Raw genomic sequence first — 22,192 nt, 5'->3', positions numbered from 1 at the left:
CAAAGCCATTTCAGCCATCACAGTTGCTCAAATACTAGAGGAGGCAATAGTTTTGGCAGGTCTCTCACGAAGCGTTTATTCTGCCAAGTCCGTCCGTCCCACAGGTGCTACCAGTGCTATGCGTGCTTATAGACCTGATACGGTATTGAAAGTGGGTCGTTGGAAAACCCAGTCTATGATCATTATGTTCACAGTAAGATCCCACAGAGTTTTCTGCAGATATTCTGAAGTAGTGCATAGTACACATGTTGGATTCTAATACATCTCATTACGTGGCACTGTTTTAAATAATATTCAGTTTGTAACAATAAAAAAATGTCTTGTGTTATATTTGACGTAGGTTTTTGCAAACTGTATAGACAACAACACTTCCGCACTAGAGGGCGCAATAAACTGCGCCCTTAATCCTTTCTTTTAAGTACACACATTATCTAAGTTGGTGTATCTCCGTCTATAACCCCTGTGATTGTGTACCCATAGTGTCGTCTGGGCAGAGTATGGCACTGTGTTAAATAATATTCAGTTTGTAACAATATTATTCTGTGTCTTGCGTTGTATCTGACATGGGTTTCTGTAAAGCGCCATCTATCCAGTAAGCTATTCTGAGGCGCGGTATTACCATTATACCTGCACATTGGACTCGCATCATTAGAATATTCCTGAAACCATCTCAGCTCCCTTAGGGGTATACTTGCCCAATGCTGCAACGGCTAAGCATAACCGTATCTGCCAACACAGGTACCCATTTACTCCTGGGTGGGGAGATGAGTAAAGTGACTTGCCCAAGATCACAATATGTCTGCCACCAGCTGGACAGGAACAGTATTGTCTCACTTTAAAAAATTACTGTGAAAACTGACACTCCCCTTAGCTAGTTAAACAGCCTTGGGGAATTCAATGTTTAGGGTTTGTATTACACAGTGAAGACCCGTACACTCCCCCGTGTTCACTAGCCACTTGTTCCATGGGGTCCTGACGCGTTGTTGCCGATTGGAAACTGTCGGCGTAGAGCTGATGTAAGGTGTCATTCTGAGATGTTCACGTGAAGTGGCATTGGGCGTTGTCCTAGTATAACCTAATTTTGCTGGAATAACGGCTTTCATGACCGTGGGAAGGTGTTCCATTTTGAAACGTTAAAGGTACACAGGTTGCCGTTGGCGAATCTGCATGTTTGGTTGTATTGTACTGTGGTTGTTTGCTAATTATTCACATCAACCACAATGTGTAATTTGTTCCTGTTGCCTTTTGAAGCTTTTCCCAATTTCCCGCTTCATCTGGTTCCTGATCATTTTTGTTGGTCATCTTTTACGCTTGGGAAATTTTCTGACACTCGGGCAGTTTGTGATCCAGGGACGCCCTTGATCCTAAGTTGAGAAGTGACATGGATATTCGTAGGGATCTGAAGTAATAATTTGTCCTCACTTGTAAGTATATGCTTCTTAAAATGTACTTTGCATTTTGCCTTTTTTATTTGGCAGCAACATCAGTGACTCCCGCATCTATTCCGTAGAGTCTAGAGCCTTCAAAGGACTCAGCAGTCTCCAATGGCTGTAAGTTTTCCGTGACGCGCGATTTGTTGTCATAGATAACATTGCATGCTCTATATATATTTCCAAACTCTATTTAATTTACGCAAAGTATACAAAATGCCGACCTAACTGCTAGTTTCACCGGGCATGCACCACAACGCTACATCTTCAACCATGCAGCCTTGCTAAACTCCCCAACAAAAAAGTGAAATAAGTTGCTGAATAAGTCAAAATAAACTAGTCGTGACTCACAACGCCAATGGCATCGGGTATACTCGCAACATGAAAGACCAGCGCAAGCGGCAACCCACGTTATGAAACAAAGACTCTTGCTAGTGGCTATTCCGGTAGGGCCTTTAGTAGTGCGTCCGAGATTCCAAGCCTGCCGTGAATAGGAACAAAAATAAATAAAATTTTTAATGAGGAACGCAATCAATATTTACGGATGGCGAAGCATTGTGAAAGAGGATTTTAACAAATGGAACTGCAGTACTATCCTAGTAGTCTCCTTGCTGATTTTTACCAGACTAGAGTTCGCTGCTTTTAGGTAGATGAAAGACACTGAACAACTTGCACAATTTTACTAGTTTACACTCTTGTAGCTAAAACTAAACACATTTAGAACTTTTTTCGTAACCATTTTTATCTTTCTCTTTACTTTCAAAGTATAAGGAAACCTATTCATTATTAAAAAAAATCTATTTCGGTAGGTGGGAATCCCCATGTTATCCACGGCAGGTTGCTTTGTGCAGCAACTGTGTCAGATTTAAAGGAAGACATTTATGGTCCATAGCGCCCACATGCCCGGTGGTCTAAAGAGGCTGTATATATATGACTAAGTAGGAGTATTATCTTTGAGTGGCATCTAGTTGGGGGGGGGGAACAAATCCCGTTACCATTATTACAATTTTTCACATTGGCTCATTGAACGATTTTCCTTCACCTTTTCTAACGACTTACGGACGTATTTAGGTAGTTAGTTAAACAACAGCCACGGAGTGTTGCCTCTGAACTTTGGACGAGTGCGTTGATTTTAATTGATTGAATTATGGTGGCGTGATGAAAACCATCAAATATTATATGATGGCCACTGTATTCTGAGTTTCACCTTGAAAATTTATTGACATATTTACAACGAAGTGACAATTTTAATTTCTTTCAAATAAATTTAACTAAATTCTTTACTTGGGTCTTTCATTGGTTACACTTTGTTGAAAATGCAAGATTGCAAATTAACCAAAGTGCTACATAGAAAAAAGGTGTACAAAGCGAATAGGCTCTCGGTCAGAGAAACTTGAAAAAGCAGAAGAAACGAGAACTCTTATGTCTGTTCGAGGCTTTATGAGGCTTTTCCGCATTTGAATGATTCCGAGGAAAGAATGCCGTAGAATGGATCTTTAATGTCACGTAACTTGTCACCTGATGAGGGTATCACTACATGAGGTCCATTTTCGTCTGCAACACTTTCCTCTCTAGGTATCTGCAAAGTTGCAGCCAAATTGGACATGTACTTCAGGGGATAAAGGCCTTCGAACTTTGAACCTTAAATGTCATGTCACGTGACACCTGTGATGTAATGATGGCGATTCCGTTCTTGGACACTATCTTGCTGGTGGATCAAGAGTGTGGACCTAATATTCATTCAGATCGATAAAAGTCCTAACGTGTTACTGTTGAAAACGTGTATTAAATATATTGAGAGATTGAATATTTAAAATTCCATAATAAATCAGGTGATGACGTCATCATTACATCATGTTTTATGAGAAACCTTTGCTATTCTTTCAATTACATTTGACTTTTTTATTGCCTAAGATACTCAGGAGTAAAACTGTGTTTAAAGTTTACATCCTTTTTGATAGACAAAGTAAAACTGGAAGTTTCGTCTCTCTCACTTACAGAAAAAAACTGGCTTTTACGCATTTTCTTGTTTTTAAAGAAAGAATTTGTTCATTTTAATATACAAAAAACATTTCGATTTCATACTCCTTGCTCAAAGATATACCAAAGAGTTAGAAGGAATACAGAAATCTCATGTGTTGTGACCCCGATAACGTTTCATTGCCGATTGTTTCCTTGCACCCTGTTGGACGTATGGATTAAATATGCACCTGATATGAGGCGATTCAGAGGGATAAGTACTTGATTCTGTTACTAAAAAAAGGCACAAAACTGCACCTTTAAATTCGTGTCACGTGATTTGCATTTGAACGAAAAGATTTTTATCAAATATTTCTTGATATCTTGACTCTTGGGCATACTTGTAATCCGACAACTTTCCTCTTATATCTCTTTAATTCTCAGCTGTGAATTATAAGCCACTTTCGGTTTCGACCAGAAGTAAAGGTCAAGTGACTTACGGACTCGACATGAAATGAAACACTCAATTTTACTACCACTTTACCGTAAACACCAAGTTGCAGGAAGCCACACTTGACTTTATAAGGATTTTTAAAAATTCAAATTCAACCGTCTTCAATTGATTGCAGTGTGATACCTAAGGACGTCGTTATGACATCATCATTTGTAGACTAGATATTCCTTAGGGTCCTTCTTTGGTGTGGGATGGCGAATTGACCACAGGGCCTCTTGAAAACTGTGTACAGAGTCAATAAAAGAAAATGAAATATTCAAAATTTAACCAAAAATTTAACAAAAATGACGTTATCCTGACGTCTGCAATTAAACAGTGCTCTTTTGTCTTCCTGTGATTTAAAACAGAAGTTATAATGGGCGGGAATAAACAGGTGTGGTTAAGTCCGCTGTTCAAAATTTAAGACAAACACAGTACATGCGTAGCCCTATCGGATATGCGCTTCAGAGGATGCGGTTTTTTACCAGCACGCAACAGGCCCGAATCGAATTCCAGTCTGTGGACCTCTGCCTATGGAGGACGAAAAGTGGTCATTTGCTTTTTACCTGTCAAACAAGCAGGAAAGTGGATTGAACGTTTTGACAACAACCGCGAATTCAACTTTTCAGCTTTTGTGATACCGGAGAAGCAGATTTTACATAGGTGGCCGAAAAGTGGCCATCTGCTTTTCAGTCCTCAATGGGCCGTGAATGGGGTCATGAACCTGTAGGTTACGACCACTTTTGTTCTGGGGGAGTGAAGACGTACCGGTAGACACCAATTAGTCTCCATTCAGGGGACCAATCCCATATGGCAGTATCAGTGTCCCTGTCAGGCCTAGGAAACAGCATCTCAAAGAAAATACCAGAGCAGTTTTACTGCCATCATCCAATAGACACACAAGCTTGTTTGGGCCATGGAAAATATGTAAATCCTTCATTGCAAAAGATGGGCTGGACTGTAATTATTAGTTTATACGTGTTCAATCCCCTAGAAAGGAAATGGTCATAACCTGAGGTTCACGAGCCTGTTTACGGCCCATTGAGGGCAGAAAAGCAGATGGCCACTTTTCGGCTGCCTACATAAAATCTGCTTATGCGGTATCAGGCAGAAAAATTGAATTTACAGTTGTTGTCAAAACATCCGATCCTCATTTCTGCCTATTCGAAAGGAGAAAAGCAGATGGCCACTTTTCGGCCGCCAGCGAACGAAAAAAAAGTTTAAAAAAGTAAATCTGCTTTCTCGAAGCAGAAAGGCAGAAAAAAAGAAAAAAGGGAGAACCAAACAATGTTCGTTCTGCTTTTTAGGTGGTAGAAAAGTAGAAGAAATTGCATGTTACAAAAATATATAATCTGCTTTTCCACTATTCTGATAGCAGACAAGCTGTCCTTCTTGCTATAGCGCTACAGCAGTTAGACCGTACGCTGATTCCACTCACTCACAGGCTTTCCCTGCCACGCGGTTGGAATGATGCCAGGCCCCGAAACAGTGTGGCTCCATTATTAGCTTTATGTGTACAATGCCTATGGCTCTTACCCCTACGGGTTGAGTTGTAGGCATTTTAAGCTGAAGGCCTGTTTTTTTTGTTTTCATTAGCTGCGCGCAGCGTGTATTAACAATGCAACGAGCCAAACACTTTAGACAATGGATGCAGACTTTAGCTTTCCATGGGCAACTTCAGACCGTACCTGTTTTGACTGATTCTGTTTAGTGACTTTTAATGAATCAAAGATCTTTTCATAATTTTTTGCACAACGGTTGCAGCCATTAAGGTCATCGCATCTATCTATTACTTTTCAAGCGAATACGGCAAAGTTCTCCACAGACATCCTTTCAAAATACATTTTTGAATTTTTTCAACCTGTTGCCAGAGGGTGTTTGAGTGTTGCAGACGTCACGGTACATGTTTTGAGGAACACCATTTTTCAGAGACTAAGGTTGCGTTTGAATCACTTGTCTACGGCCGAAATTTCACACACCCCTATGAGAACTGACCGCGGCCGCTATCATAGACTTGTGCGTAACTTCCAGCCATAGCCAAGTGATTAGGACACATTCTAACACCGTTAATAGTAGGCTCAATTCTATTTTCGATTTGAAATGATAAAACACTTCCGGTTTGGGCCAGTTTAGACCGAAAGTAAGGGTCAAGCGATCTTACTTACATAAAAGGAGAAGTGATTAAGACCAAAGATTACCCGATCACTTGGTGCAAAATGGAAGCTGCGGGAGGTCGCGGTTGACTTTATGTGGCATTCATCTTCAGATGGTAGTCCAACTACGTGCCAGGTTTGAAGGGCGTCGGCAACAAGGAAGAGGCAAAAGTCGTGTGTAGAACGACCCCATGTTATGTCTATGGAGGAAAAGTGGTAAAAAAGAAATAGAAAGAAAAGAAACGGGACGAGATGTACAGAATCGGACCAAATTGCTTGTTTTTGCAAAAATTTAGAGGTAAAGTTGTGTTCAAGGATTTTTGAAAATGAACTTAAAAACGAAATTGGTCTGTGATCATTTATGATACAGGGATCCCTAATGCTGACAAAGTAATTATTAAACCTTCTACAATAAGAGCCTGATGTTTTATACACTGGTTGTTAACATTATGTTTCAAGGTTTGAAAAACTGTAGTTTTTCCTTTCAAAACAGGGTTAATGATTTCAAGGTATTTATGGTGTTGCCCTTTTCTTTTTGAAGTTGATCAGTAAAGTACTTTTGTTTAGCAGATTTCAATATGATTTGTAAGTAAAGGTGTGTAAAGGATGTAACTTTCACTATTTAACTGGTTTGAAGAACGAAGAAATTTGTGATAATTTTCCATTCTTATAATCAATAGATTCCAATGAGGCAGGGGTAATCCATTTAGCCCGAGTTTGGGACTTTCTATTGGAGTGGTTAGTCGGAGTAAGAGGGGTGTTTTTATCATACAATTTAGATACTCATAAAATTAAATTGGAATTAACAGTGGTTGAACTGTTCGGCTTTAGCCAAACAACAAAAAAACCAAAATCAATTATCATCTCCTGGCGCAAATCTATCCTTGCAAACAACATCGATTATTTCCAATAAATTGTGCTTCTCTAAGACATCAACAGAAGAGGAAATAACACCTTAGATGATGTTAAAGACTGCACATGTATGCGTACATCAACTTTGCCCGTCAAATTTCTAAATAGGTTTTGAAAAATCAATTTTGCCCATCGAATCATAGATAACTTTTGAATTTGAAACATATTCAAGGTTGGTATACCACAGATAGTATCATCGCGGATAATGGAAAATCCCTATCATTTGGCTCTAGGTGAGAAAAACGATGTCAACACGTACCTGACATCGAGTACCAATGTAATACGTAGTTCAATCACGACACGTTATTGTATTTAGCACATTAAAGTACCAGTTCCAACTTCAACAAAACTTCTAAGCCCATACTGAGGGTCTTTTTGTGTCTTAAGGACGTTTGTTTAAGCACGGAGCTATCCATGGTTTAAGTAGGCGATACCACCAGCCATCAGTGACATTAAGCAGTATTCTTGCAGTGGTTCTACTGTTTCACTTTAAAGTACATAAACATACTGCAGCTCATTGTGTAAACCCTTCCTCTATTTTACAGTACGATTGTGAACGTTAGCTTCCATTCTATTGCGTCAAATGCTTTCAGTGGACTCACCAATTTGGAAGATCTGTAAGTTTGCTATTTTTTTAATTACATTTTGTTGATTCGTTCGTACAAATTCTACTACAGTGGAATCATTCCCGTTTTAAAAATACAATCATGTTGAGGATTGTTTTTTACAAGCCAAGTGTATAAATTTCTTCAACCATTTGATGCAGTTTCTGCGTTCCCTTGATATTGTGCGGCTTTATGCTCAAAAAGTTTAAAGGTAAACTGATTTCACGTCGCCTAAGCCATACGGAAACTCAACCAACACAACAAAACTCATAGTTCTACAAAAGTTGCACTTTTTATTTATTAATAGTTTTAATAATAGTTAAATTCAACACTTATTTCTGAACAACAAATAATTTCTGCTAAATCAGATCAAACACTTAATAGTATCAAATTTCCTGAACATAGAATGAGCAATAAATTTTAACAATGCACGTACACGTAGAACTGTACACTGGGATCCTGTATTGTTTCGTGTCCTTGCTGAGGTGATGCTTGGTTACAAGGAAAGGACTGTTCAAAATGATAGTTTCAATACGTGGCACCATGCCTCTGCTTAGGAAATGCACAGTTTTAGTTTTAAAACATGTCATTTCTGATCATTTCCAAGACTGAATTCCGAAGAGTATGTCTTTAATATGTTTCACGGTCTGTTTCAGGCCTGTCGATGTTTCAACTTCTAGATTCAAAACTGTACCTCGTCATTACATGCATACCAGCTGCGGGAAATAAGAGGCTTTCAGGACTTAGCATTAACGTTCTTTCATGCATTTTGATAATATTAAAATCAAGCTTAAAGTGTAACTCCTCTCTTGTTGTCTAATGACACAACTGTAACCGAAGGGCCTCCTGCAGTATCTGGTCTTGGAAGCCAATGGCAGTTCTGCAGTCCATGGGTGCCCTTGCTTGTACTTTTGAAGGGACACAGACTGTTTGGGGGATCTGAAGTGATAACATTGTTTTCCTACGTTTAACTCAGATACATACTTATTGAAAAATATTTTGCTTTCTTCCGTTTTTATTTGGCAGCTTGATTAATAGGGCCCGCTTCCACTCGATTGAATCTAAAGCCTTCAATGGATTTGACAGTCTCCCGTTACTGTAAGTTTCTGTAATTCCCAATTTTGACATAGACAGTAACACTGCATTACCTGTTTGCACTTTATAGCCTTAGTTAGTCCATTCCATCTAAAGGGTGGGAAATTCTGATTGTGGCATGGTGGTCATGCGATAGTGGTATTGTGGAAAATGCTCAGGCGTCGGAATTTTAGGGCTTGCCACCGTAACGTCGGTAAATTCTTGCATTTTTTCTTAACACGGGAAAGGTAATTATCCTAAACGATTTTAACAATTTGACCCGCATTGATGGGCTTAATTTACACCTCTTCATAATTTTTTAAAGGTAATTAAGCCTTGAGCTCTAATCACATCTTTTACTTCTAAGTAACCAGCTAGCTGAGGTCATGACTTAACTTTCATTACGGCAGCCAGTACAGGCTTCACAGGTTTTTTTCCGCAGCGGTCCATCAGTTACTTCCAAAAGAGGAGAAAGTCGGGTTTCATATTGACCTTAGACATTTTGAAGGCATTACGTAGGTTACAGTAGAAGTATGTGATATGCAATGGACTTGTATCCGCCTTGTCGAGGACCAACCATTTTGAACGGTCAGTACCATCTGCTTGTCTAATCCAATAATTAACAAGATAATTTTTAATTAGGGCCGTCTTGATTTTATCCTGTTTCCTAGATCAAACGAAAAGGTAGAGTACAGCAAATCACTGATTCGATTAATTTAGGCATCGGTACATGGTATGACGCTGCCATAGTAGCTGAAAGTACCTTAATAGGTGGTGTACACCATTGAAAAAATCCCGAAAATCGGACTACCGTATATTCCTGAAATATCTTACTTGAAAGAAAGTACATAACAGTCTTAATCCGTCTGTACAATAGTTCCACCCAGAATACTTTAGTTTTGGAGAAAACAAAAAAAAATTTGTCTTGTTTTACGATGGCCGACCGACTATCGTGATAGAGTAATTTCACTCATCGCACATCACATCCTTTAACATATGCCGATTTTCTCAAATGGAGTGTTTGCAGACGTTGTGGGAGTCACCTTTAACCCTACACGGCATTGCATCCTCTGATTTTCTTGGTGCCAGTTAGACGCTCCATTTTGGAGAGTGGTATTACAACTGTGTGAATTGTATTTGTTTGGACCCAAAAGCTGTTGTACATGGTTCAAAGTTGCTACATGGATGTCCTCCACACTCCCAAACAAAGAAATGGCATTGAATTTTTTTTAGGTGCTGGGGGTGGGTGGAGTTAAGTGCAACGGAGGTCTGACTGGCTATGAGCAGAGCTGATTTGGTTAATTCATGTCTAGACATGTGTCTCTATAGTCAGCCCAAGCCACAAACATCAAAGAGGCCCCACCCCATTGAAAGGGTCCTTGGAGGGCATTTCCATTGATAAATTACTTGGGACTCACATCTGGAAGATGTTTGTACACAGTTCAACGGGCCTTTCTCGGGGACCGGCCAGATTATTTTTTTTTTCATGGCTAAGGGGAAGCCCCTGTGTATACAGCGACTAAAGCAGGCTTTTCAGCATGAACCGAGGTAGAATATAAAGGAAGGTTTTGATAGTTGGCGGTATTTCTTTTAATCAAGTAATTAGCAAAACGGCACTCCAAAATGGAGCGGATATTGCTGTAGGCAGGGTTAATGAACGGATAAACATAAAAGCAGCTGAAAATTCACCGACATTCTTTCACAAAAAGCACTGTGAACTGAGGTTACATAAACCTGAGAGTTAGACATAAAGTAGAAAATAAATTCGATCAGTGTCAAGATCAATTTCGTTTAAGGAAGGGTTTTTTAACAGGAACACTTTGCGAATTCAAAATCACCCCTAGATAATAATGGTATAATGCAATAGGGCGGCTGTTTCTGAGCATGGTGATTTTTTTCCATAAAAAGTACGATTTCCACACGTTAATCCTTCCTTGTTGTAAGACATAATTCTTTTTCACTTACACTTATTAATGAATCAACTGTGAATGGAGTTTATACTTTCATCAACGTGTGAACTGACATGAAAATGCCGTTATCAGCACGATAAAGCGCGCACGTGAATTATCATATAGGCTTATTCGTTTCAATGTCACGGACACGAGTCGAATGCTAGTGTGTTCCTGGATTAAAATTTTCCACGAATCCGCAATGCTACATTCTCGAGGAGGTGCATTACTCCAAGGTAAATTCATTGATTACTCCTAGCCGTTGAAACTGTTCTTTTTGAATGAGAACCTGTCATGCTTGTTTCCCAGCCTGATCCCGCGGACGATATTTGCTTGTACTACGAGCGGCTTATAATCCGTAGATTTTACGCTTCGATTTAAGCGTTGACAATGCTTTTTCTCGATTTTCCACAAAACAGTTGACTCAAACATGAAACAATTGAGTGGACTGTGAGTTGCAGTGAATATTATACACCGTATAATCAGCCAATCTTGTGAAGTTACGACAAAAAAAAACCAACGGTGTACACCACCAATTTTCCAACAAGATCTAAATCTTGGTCCTTCCCTTTAGTCAAGATACACTCCATCTTGTTCATTTTATGAGTCTTAGTGACATCCAGCGTAACGTTACTTCCCATGTAAACACCCATGATCTTCAAACTACCATTAGTCCAACCAAAGCCACAATGAGTGTCATGTCTAATTTTCCATTTGCCCAGCTTTTATTTTGACATTAACCTTGGAACCACACCCTTAGAAAAAATTGATAGAATATTTTCCAATCTATCGAAAATACTGTTTTTAGACACAAACCGTTGTATTCATGGATTTCTAAATATACTCTTTCTTAAAACAATCTGTCAGAACTTCAAAGGAAACCATTTTTTGAGCAAGGGCGAAAACCCTTGGTAAAACTCAATTGTTAGCCCATCAAGCCCAGAAGACTTGTAAATTTCTGTTCATCTGGCTCAATGCAAAGCTGATTTTGGAATCAGTGATATCTTCATTCTGCTCATTTAAATTTCTTAATTGAAATCAGCTATTTCAATGGCATTAAGAATGATTTCTGCGTTCCTCACCAGTATTTCATTCTGCAGACTTGTATCAAATTCATCAGCACACTTGATCCTTTGGCTCCTCTACCAAATCACCATATTCAGAAAAACTGGTCCTGAAACTGCTCTATCCTTCTCTACACTTATACCCCTTATAAGAACCTTTTCATATTCTTTGCACTCATACTCTTAATTTTCCCTCAGTGTCATGCAGCTCAACTGGATTATTTGCATCATGGTCAATGAGGAATTTGTATCTTTTCTGAATGAAAGTTTTCCAATGAGGAAGTCAATGTCGAAGCCAATGAGTCAATGAGGAATTTGTATCTTTCCTGAATGAAAGTTTTCCTTTTTTCGGTCCCAAAAGACTCATTCTCGACCATAATCCCCGATAATGTCCATAAACCCGCTTTTCTCAACCTCCCACCAACTAGAGAGTGTAAGGTATCCTTTGCGTTTTCCGGAGGTTTAAAACATAACAGATTCTGCTCTTGACTGCGTCATTCTACAGTGCAGAATTATTGTCTTTCTGGTGCGTCAACGATATTGACACCAATAATGTATAGCGGTCAGTCGGTTCTGATACAGAATTTGTAGGACCTTCAAACAATTGAGGTCATTGGGGTAACATCTTTCGGAATACCACACAGATATTTTATGTGTTATAAATCATTCAAAGTCAATTTACTCGTAACAAATATCATTATCTGTATTTCTGTTCTAATCACTTTCAATAGAGCCTGAAAGTTGACCCCAGGTGGCGCAACCGGAATCCTTGGAAAATAACGTACACGAATTTTTGAATGTGTAATAAGTTTTCATTCAGTTACTTCTTAAAAACTCTACTTGTAAAAAAAAGCCTTTTGTAAAATATTTGCCAGTATATCAATGTATGGAAACTGAAATAGTACCTGACCTAAGAAAAAAATCCTGCCAAAATTGAAATCACTAATATAAAATACACAAAGAACAGAGCAATTGAGTGGTCTCGTACGCGGGTGAGCAGTTACGGAATTATACGTTCTGGTAGTCTTTGGGTAAAAACAAAAAAAAATATGTATTTTGTAATTTACGAGGAAATAAACTTAAAGCAATAACCTGCTTAGCGAAACATTCTGATGTATAATCTAACCTTTGCTGACAATAACTGCATCAGGTCAACTCGACTGAAACTAGAGTCCGTCGCCTGCAGCTAGGTAAATTTTTGCAACCTTGTACAATCTCGTTTCCACGTAAGCAGGGGGAGCGAAAACAAACGTGCATGAACAAGGAGACCTAGGAACGAAACTGCCGGAAGCGAAAGGTCGTTAATGAAATTCTTTTGTTATTTATCTCCAGGTGACTTTTTCTTAATATTACTTGACGAAGACAAAGGGAGAATTTCGATATGAGTGTTTCTTGGGTGATTTCAGTTAGGAATAATTCTTCCAAAAATTATCGAACGTGATAGGACAGCCCCATGTAAAATCCCCATAGGCGGGCCCCATAGGGTTAGCTCACTGATAACCTTTTACTCTCAGGCCCTATAATCCATCCATTCACTCATTGAGTGAAGATGTCATCCAGTATTTTGAATAAATTTGACTCTGGTTCCGGCGAGTGCAGTTAGGAGCGTAAGCAGGGAAAATAGTGACCGATTTGTTATTCCAAAAAAGTCTCCCTTGACCCATCGTGCATCTTTCTCAAAATGACTATGGCTCAATTTGAGACTGGATTTAGGAGAACATGGCAATTCCAGCCAAACGTCGTTTACCATGGGTAAAGACAATATATTCCCTTCACAGTTTCCTCCAAATGAATCTTTCCCTTTTTCTCTGTATCAGTCTCTTTGAGTAAAATACATCAGATTCCCTTAAAAGCAACATTTCGTAGACACTTTGCTTACATCTGTAACAAAATGGCTTATACAACTTCAGTTAAAAGATGACATTCTTATTTATGTATGGGCGCAGAGCATGCGCAAGACCAGTTTACTGATATCCGTGTAGCATTAAAATTTAGCTGCGTAGTTCCCCACTTACAAGTGTTCGTGTTTAAGGCAGCGCAGGACTGGTGCGAGTTTATGCTACGTCCACGATATGTCAAACCGCGCGCTGGAGTCTATCTTCGAGGCCTGGTCTGGAGAGAAAACCGTGTGTGTCCGCTCCCGACAGGGCCATTCCGTTCCCCTTTTGTGTGCGCTACCGCAGTGAGATTCGAGACCGCGGGAAATTCAGGTAATGGTTCAGCAACCTAAGCAACCAGTTATAGCCTAAGTCCACAGTAGATGACTTTCATTGGTAAAGTGTCCTATTCTAAGGATCAGTCAGAAAGGACCCTATGTAGGAAAATACTGTGTGGGTTAGGCTTGTGGGCAGAGTTTCCGAGGTCTGACCAAAGCTCACCATCCAGGAAGGTGGTAAAAGAATGAACAAACAGTGTGTCAGCAGACGCCACCAGATACCCTTTTTTTGGCATAGATCTCGGGTGCAGTCACCTAAAGGAGGAGATGCGGATTGCGGATAATTGGTTGCGCCACAAACCAACGACTTTGACAGTTGGAAGTAGTTTGCCTGGGCCGGCGAAACCGAGGCTGGTTCGATTCGAATAAACGTTACACGTTGCTCCAACCACTGATTTTGACAGTGGCTCCTGTAATAACTCCTAAGAAACTTGTGAGCAAGGGAAGAGAGGCAATCGAGTTAACCGAATAGGCAGTGGCATGGATGATGGTATTTGGCCCTTCCTCTCCCCCAACCTGAATGCCTTGGATTACTGGATATGTGAGAAAAGAGGTCAGGCTTTCTTTCAAGGATGTGCATTTTTGCGATTATGATTGGCAACTCGCCTGATGTATGGCACAAATCTTCCATGGTGTATGATTCGATAGTGTTGTAAGAGTCAGAGTTTTTTCCGGTTGTACCCCCCCAGCCTGTTCGTTAGTTCTCTTTGGCATTTCCCCTGCATGCGTTTCAGTCTCCATTGCAGTTTCCTCATTCCTCATTTTTCCGTCTGCTGGATGTGTTTTAGCCTTCATTGGAGATTCCTCTTTTTGAGTTTGGTCCCCGTCTCCGCTTTTGCCCGATTTCCTTCTCTTTCGGGCCCCTTCGTGTGGTTCCATTGTACCCATTCCTTGTTCTTCCGGATAATGAGTTAGGAGTGGGTTTGAATCCTTGGTGATTTAGCTGTATACTTCATTCTGAGCTGTTTCCTCGACACCTTTTCCCGGGTTACTCATTGTTGGTGAAGTTTGCCATGGGTAGTTCGTTTTTTCCTTTCTCCCTAGGTTTGTCTCATCGCTCTCGAGCTTCTTTTGATCTGTTTCCTTGCCCTTTCCCTTTTTGCCTGCCTAGTTTTCTGGTTATGTTAAACCTTCGTGTCGCTGTTGTCTCCATGATTGGCCTCATCACTTTCTTTGTGTGTCGAGTATTCGGTATCCGGTTAAGCAGGTATAGTGAGGACTGGTTCTTATATTGTCTCTCTTTGTGTGTTTTAGTAGCTGTGATCTTCGTTATGCCATGAAGCATGATGGTCATTAGTGCCACAGTTATAACATTTGCTTCTAATGGGGCACTCTCTAGTAAATTTCCGGCTCGATCACACATTTTTATGATTTTGAAGAGGTTAAATAGGTCGGTCTGGCATCCTAGTTATTGATTTGATATGGGTAGGGCTACATCGGTTTGTGTTAGGGTGGAAGGTAGTTGGGTGGTTGTAATTGGTCGGTGGGTAGGTCAGTTGGTTTGGTTGACTATCATCACATGTATTATGCTTTTTTACACTGCCACCGTGACCAAGGAACGAGCTCCAACGTTTATCTGACGGTAGATGGTTGTTTTTAGTTGCTGGGTGTTGGGACCCTAGATCCGTCAGTGATAAGTTTGCAAGGACCCTGGGCAAATTTATCTTCATGCGAGTGCATACCTTAGTTTGCCATTCCTTCTTTTATGAAACGCGCTGGCCTCGATTCTGTTGAGCCTTCAATAAACTCACTAATCTCCAGTCGCTGTCAGTATGGTGTGGTTTCCGACTTTGTTGTCAGAGAGAAAATGCCTAACTCTGTTTGCATAGCAAGTTGTTTGAATGGGCATCTGTTTTCGTTTCGAGGGCGCTGTATCTTCCGATTAAACTAAAATGGATACACCATTTTTGTTGGCCATCATCATCGAATGATGGAACTGGAATGGGTGGTTCTACATGGTGTATACTGTAGTAAATGCTATTATATCTATTTGCACGTTTCAACTCCAACTTTAAGTTAGTTGGTATCAATACTGGAGCTTGTTAAGCAGAAAGGGAGCCTTTTTACGAAACAAAAGTAAGCTTCAGTGTAGTCAGGAGTGAGTTATTTGTCCTTATCGGTTCAATTAAACCTCGTGCCTTCGGCTCGCTCTGTAGTCTCCAGCCTGCAGGTTAGTTGTGGCTCCCGGGTTTCATTGTATCAGAGAGCAAGCCTATTTTTCATAGAAGCTTAACATCACCACATATCAGTATTACTGTACCCCTGCCCCCAAACCCTCAGAAGCAACATTTCCGTATGTGAAGTTACTGCTCTACGCTGGCCCACAATTATCACGGCAAAAGCGAAAGTGTCATGGCAAAAGCAAACACACAGGCTTGGTTCCGGTGGGGATGGATATCAATTCTGGTCTACACGCTCGTACACACAAAACAGGACAATATTTTGGTTTCAAGGATGGCATCCTGCGAGCATATGACGATGTAACCTGTTTTTAACTGACATTAAACAAAGTCTGATGGGCCTAGTCCCAACCCCGGGAAAATTTCTCGGTCCGCCCCCGATGCATGTAGCACCTACACTACGAACATCTAATAAAAGAAACACAGTCCACTAACAATGAACATCCATTGTTATTTCACCGCACTTCTTTTGTTAAATGTTCGTAGTGCTAGAAGGCCGATTTTATCGTGGGACTACTACTATGCTCACACCTTGCGGTGAAAATAACACCTTGCTAGCCACAATAGCATAATGGTCAATTAGAGTAGAATAGCCGGAATCATTATATTAAATAATGAAGTGAATTAGAAACAAAAACCACCAATATACACAAACAAGCAATTGCACCACCGAGCTCCAGATGCGGAGTTTTAAAACTCCTGTTCTCTGGGAAACACTTGAACATTTAATGGGCCGGCGGGCGTGTGTGTGTTGACAAGTGTTACGCATCCACAATGGTGGCCTTGCATTAAACCAGTATTGACTTCCTAGTTAAGTGTAGTACTTTTAAATCTAAGAAAATTTCACTCCTACTTTTTAAGAATCTCATGCATATGTGCAGGTACCACCACTAGTGTAAAAATAACATCGACCTATGGCCTGTATTTTTCTCAATACTGGTCGCGAAAAACCCATAAAAACTACTTCAATCCATCAGCAAACAGGCCCGTCGTCCATGAAGCTGTATAAAGCCATGCAAGTAAGAAGGAAAGTGAACACAATTAATTTTTGCTCGGACTGGTAGAAATCAGTGTAGGCCCCTGTGAGTATTCAGGTTTTCAACTATGTTTTCTTTCCGTTCTTTACAGGTCTATGACAAACCTTATAATTGATTCCATCGAGTCTAATGCCTTCAGTGACTTCGCCAGTATGAAGCTCCTGTGAGTTTGTTTTGGTTCCCTTTCGCTGTTGCAGGGCAGCATAGAAAACACTGCAAAATTCGTTTTCAATAAGGTCTAATAGAATCGTACGATGCTACAAAGTACCCTTAATGCTTTTTCCTTTGCAGTACATATTCAGATATCATTATCGGGCCCTACTTGTAGCACAAACCCACAACTTGTATAGAATTGAGTTGACAGAGATGCAACGACTAATTTCCATTGAATCAATAATCTGCTATAAAACTGTTTAATTTTACATGAAACATCTCACCTCCACCCAAAATGAAATATTGCAATACAATACAAACACTAAGGTGATGAGTGTAATCAGATTTTTAAAAAAGGTTTGGGGAGGCGGTCTTCCATTCTAGGAGTTGAACAGTACCATAAAGGGTTTCTCGCTCGGTGTGACCTTGATAATTCTGCTGTCACCATCGAATCAGCAATACCACATTTTGTAAAGCAGATATAGACAATACAAAATTGACCCTTGCCCTGAATCGTCCAACTTGTACTAGTCTTTCCGATTCTGAAGCTAACTGAATGGATTGTTTTAGGCGTACAATCACCCCCGATAGCGCCGAATGTGCCTTTAATACGATCGAAGCTATGATGGCTTTATAACGCAGGAACAAGAAGTGTTCAACATTTTGTGTGGGCTGAGTAAATATCAGTATTACCGTACTCCTGTCGTTCGCAAACCTCTAATCCCTTGGTAACTTTTCCGATCATGAACACCACTGACTCTTGTCTACGGTTTTCCTTGATGCAGAAACGACATTTTTTGTAGGAATCGTATTCTTGATTGCTTGTGGTCGGGCATGGCCAAACTGCAAATGACCAATTTTCGCTCGGACTGCTTGATATTAGTAGGTGTGTTTATTGTTGTTTGTTTCATCCTCTTCAGGCATATTGAAAACGTCACCATAAATTCCATCAAGCCAAATGCCTTCAGTGAGCTCTACAGTCTAAAATACCTGTAAGTTTGTTGTTAGTCCCTTTCACGAGTATTGGGGATTTCTTTCAATAAAGTCTATTAGAATAAGTTGCAGGAGACTTTTTCTTTTGTATGTCCTATTAAAATATCAATATTTGAACAAGCTTGTAACAAGAAATCGTGTATCAACAGAAGTAATCGTAGTAGACGGAGATGCAAATGCTAATTTCTATTCAATCAATAATTTGCCACAAAACTGATTAATTTTACTTGCAGCATTTCATCTCTCCCAAAAGCGAAATAAAGCGATGCAATATTATCATGATTACAATAAGCGTATTCAAATGGATGAAAAAATTGAACAGTTCAATTAAAGATTTTCCTTTGAGTCTTAGTGCACTGGTCTTAAAATGCTTTCGAATTTGCCGTAAAACCCATATAACCCAATTTAAGATGTTTCATTGCGGTGTGTCTGTTTAGCTATTCATTTTCTGGTTTTTCACTTGTTCGTACAAGATAATGTTTCAATTCAGCATGCTACGTGAAAACATCGGGAATTTGTTATTCTTTGTTTGACTTGACAGTTTGATGCAGAATGTGACGGTAAATTTTATTCCTTCCGGTAGCTTTTCTCCTCTCTGGAATCTCCAAGGGCTGTAAGTGTATATTGCTTTCAATGAATACTAATCTCAGTAAAGATGCATGAGCGATACAAATTCAGTAGCTATAACGGTTAGTCAATTCCCTGTGGCGAAGATATAGACAGCACATGACGTCTTCTGATTTTCCATTGAGACAATCAAAGAAGCATTGATTTCGGTGTGTGGACCCTTTTCCTGCATATCTTTCTAATTATTTGTCGAAACGTCGTAAGCAATAAAGCTTTATTAAACAGGAAGAAAGTCAAGTCCAAAACCAAACCTCTGTAATATCCCACCACTGGCTGAGTGTTTTATCCCCTGCCTGTAGGTGTTGCTGTGCCTTTTCAGACTATGACTAACAAGTGAATTGGATGGGTTGACTCATACTTTCAAACCTGTAACTACCTAGCGCGGGATCGGACAGGCAATCAATGCTTAATTATATAAAATTGCTGGGCTTATTCCTATCAAATACATGAATATATACCAACTTTGAAACACCTACCCAGTGGGACGCAGTATAGGGCGTATTATCAGAATCAGTAGGATGCATTGGATTTCTTTTCATACGGTTCAATTTGTAAATTCTGAATGAGCCGAGGAAACATTTCGGCGCTATATGGGTAGGATACACTAAGGCAGGAGGGAAATAACCCCAGGATAAAAAATTCTCCAAGCGAAAAATGTCACGATCAAACTTGAAACTTTCACTCCCGATGCCTCTGGTTGTGATCTAAACTTTGTGCAGCGCTTGTACAACTAGCTCTCGTGGCTACCCTTTTGAGCTTCTTTTCAAAAACACCTGATCGACTGACTGACAAAAAGACCGACAGAATGACCTACGAACAGACATCCAGCCTGACAGACAGATAGCAAACGCCAAAAACAAACAGCAAACAAACAAAACAAATAGAGTGAATGGTTGTGAACAACCACGGAGCTGTTTCGGAATTTTCATTTTTCATCCTTATCATTTTGGAAAAACAGATCAAATTCATTCGTTGAAACTATCTGTAAGAAAAATTTTCCTCTGATTTGTCTGAAATTCTCACAGTAATCCCCAGGCGAACCACTGGTAAGATCGATAAAAGTGCCAAGTGAAAGAAATGTACAAAACCTACGGAGAAAAATGCATCTTTAATCTCTTGTCATGTGACTCCCGATGACGTGAACGTGACGATTTTATTTTGACAGGCCCACGGTTGATGGACTACTTATGTTCCCAATAAAAAGTCACTCAGATGTATGAGCGCAACAGTCTTCGACTTGAGAAAACGTGCACAAAACTTTTGGAGAAAAACGGCACTCTAAAGTCATGTCACGTGATTTGCATTTATATGGAAAAAGTCAAGAAATACTATTTGATATTTGAACTCTTTGGTATATATTTACTCAAACAAACACCGAAAAAATACGATTTATCTGTCGTTCTCATAGTAGTCTTCAGCTGAAGTGCAGGACTACTTTCATTATGAGTGATAATGTTGCGATGTAGAAGAGCGTGCACAAAGCCTATGGGTGACTGCAACTTCAATCTCATGTCACGTGACCACTGACGACGTTGTCGTGACGATTTTATTTTGACAGCTCCACAGGTTGATGGACCACCTATATTCCCAATACAGAGTCACTCAGAAGTTTGAGTGCACCAGTCTTTGACTTGAGAAAAACGGCACCTTTTAAAATTAAAAATCATCCAAAAGTGAAATCACTAAAATATTCATAAACTGACGTAGAAAAACTTATAACCATGACCAAAACAAACAAGCAGCCACCAAAAACAAGTATCGAAAAGGATAGGATAAACATTGATGGCAGGGATATAAAAATATTTACAATTATAATGTACAAAAAATATTTACAATTATAATGTACAAAACCTGATATGTAAAAAGGATAATTTAAGATACATGTATATTAAGAACCAACGCTCATAGACCAAAAACATACCATCGGTCATTGAATAAAGATTGCATTTTACATTGTCTGTGTGTTTAAAAGCTTTCTACACCTGTAGCTGGCAAAGAATATGGACATCCCGAAGTAGAAGCTTTAGAAATTACTACTTCTTTAAGAACGGTACTGATACGTTTTGTTCTTTTTATCATAACAGTGAAATAATCAGATGCAATAGTAATTTCAGAACAACGCAGAGAACTTTAGTAGTTCGTTGAACCGAAGAAATCCGGCAAATGCTAAAGTTATCACAACTAGATCTCTAATAACTAATAGATCTGTTTCTTCGGCACACTTTTCACAAAGCTTGACCAACATCTCAGATGATACTGCATCGTTTTTCCGCGTCATGTGCCCGGTTATACGTTTAGCTGATTCCTTGAAAATTAAGGACGAATGAACTATTTGCTGGGTCAACAAACCATTCCTTTCATGCACCCATTTAATGCTGTATTTTAGTGCAGCAGAAATAACATGGTGGGATGCACCCGAGTCCAGGAGCTCCGTCAGATACACGGCGATGGTAATGGGCAGGGCTGGTAATGGGGTGTAACCAGTTTCGGTACAAAATCTCTGCCATTTCTTCAATCCCCGACGTACGTTTTTGAACACCGTTGCACCACTCTTGGAAAGCATAAGATGATGCCACACCTGCCTCCAAAGCTGCGAGACACTGTGCTGCAATCCTATCTCTGTCAGAGAAAATGGAAGTCACAATCAATGTTCCCTCCCAGCAATTACAAATTCAAATAACTAGCTTCAAAGCTATCAACTTGAATTTCAGGGGGTCGTCAGAGAAAAATACCATCATATCGTTGACTTTTGAGGATGACTTTCTCTTGTGGAAGTACTATACTCTTGTCTGTAAACGACTTAAAATCTTTGCTTTCAGTAAGTAAAAACGGCCAAAAAGGTGCCCATTCCCACATTGGAATGATTAATGTGCCCTTAATTAGCTCTGGCAACAATACTTTCAGAATTAATCTTGGTGGAGTTACAAGTCAGGTATTCTCATTAGCCCACATCTGGCTAAAAGCGTCAACTGCCTCCGTTCCTTGACACCACCACCTCAAGGTAAACCTTTTATGTTGTTTGTTCAAATTAGATGCAAATGTATCCACACTATGTGGTCCCCATTCTCTACCAAGTGATCTGAAAAACCATGGCTGTATTCTCCAATCATCACTCTCCACAGTTCTGCTCAGCAAGTCTGCTTGCATATTGCTTTTCTTTGTATCCGTGCATTCTGGATCAAGAATTGTCGAATTCATTTCACAAAAGTTGTTAACGTCCACAGATATTTCCTGCAAGTTAGACTTTTTGCTACCATTATTTAACACTTACGTCATCTTTTTATTATCAGTGAAGCACTGAATTTTTTCAATAACTTCTCGTTACTTTTGAGTACTCGGGATACCGAT

General features: G+C 39.7%; 1 protein-coding gene across 1 annotated transcript in view; it reads left to right on the top strand.

Annotated features, from left to right (window-relative positions):
• LOC110982060 (uncharacterized) overlaps positions 1-22,192 on the top strand; it is a 64,171-nt gene that overhangs the window by 30,042 nt on the left and 11,937 nt on the right. Inside the window, exons 8-13 of the mRNA XM_087142647.1 lie at positions 1,479-1,550; positions 7,493-7,564; positions 8,579-8,650; positions 17,163-17,234; positions 18,145-18,216; positions 18,759-18,830. Of these exons, the coding sequence (XP_086998773.1) occupies positions 1,479-1,550; positions 7,493-7,564; positions 8,579-8,650; positions 17,163-17,234; positions 18,145-18,216; positions 18,759-18,830 (432 nt within the window). The remainder of the gene's footprint in view (positions 1-1,478; positions 1,551-7,492; positions 7,565-8,578; positions 8,651-17,162; positions 17,235-18,144; positions 18,217-18,758; positions 18,831-22,192) is intronic.

This window comes from Acanthaster planci, linkage group LG10, assembly GCF_054643075.1.
Source record: "Acanthaster planci isolate LZ-2023a linkage group LG10, COTS_SCS, whole genome shotgun sequence".
NCBI classification, from domain to species: domain Eukaryota; kingdom Metazoa; phylum Echinodermata; class Asteroidea; order Valvatida; family Acanthasteridae; genus Acanthaster; species Acanthaster planci.
Note: the sequence above shows the minus strand (reverse complement) of the source record. Positions and strands in the feature narration are given on the sequence as shown.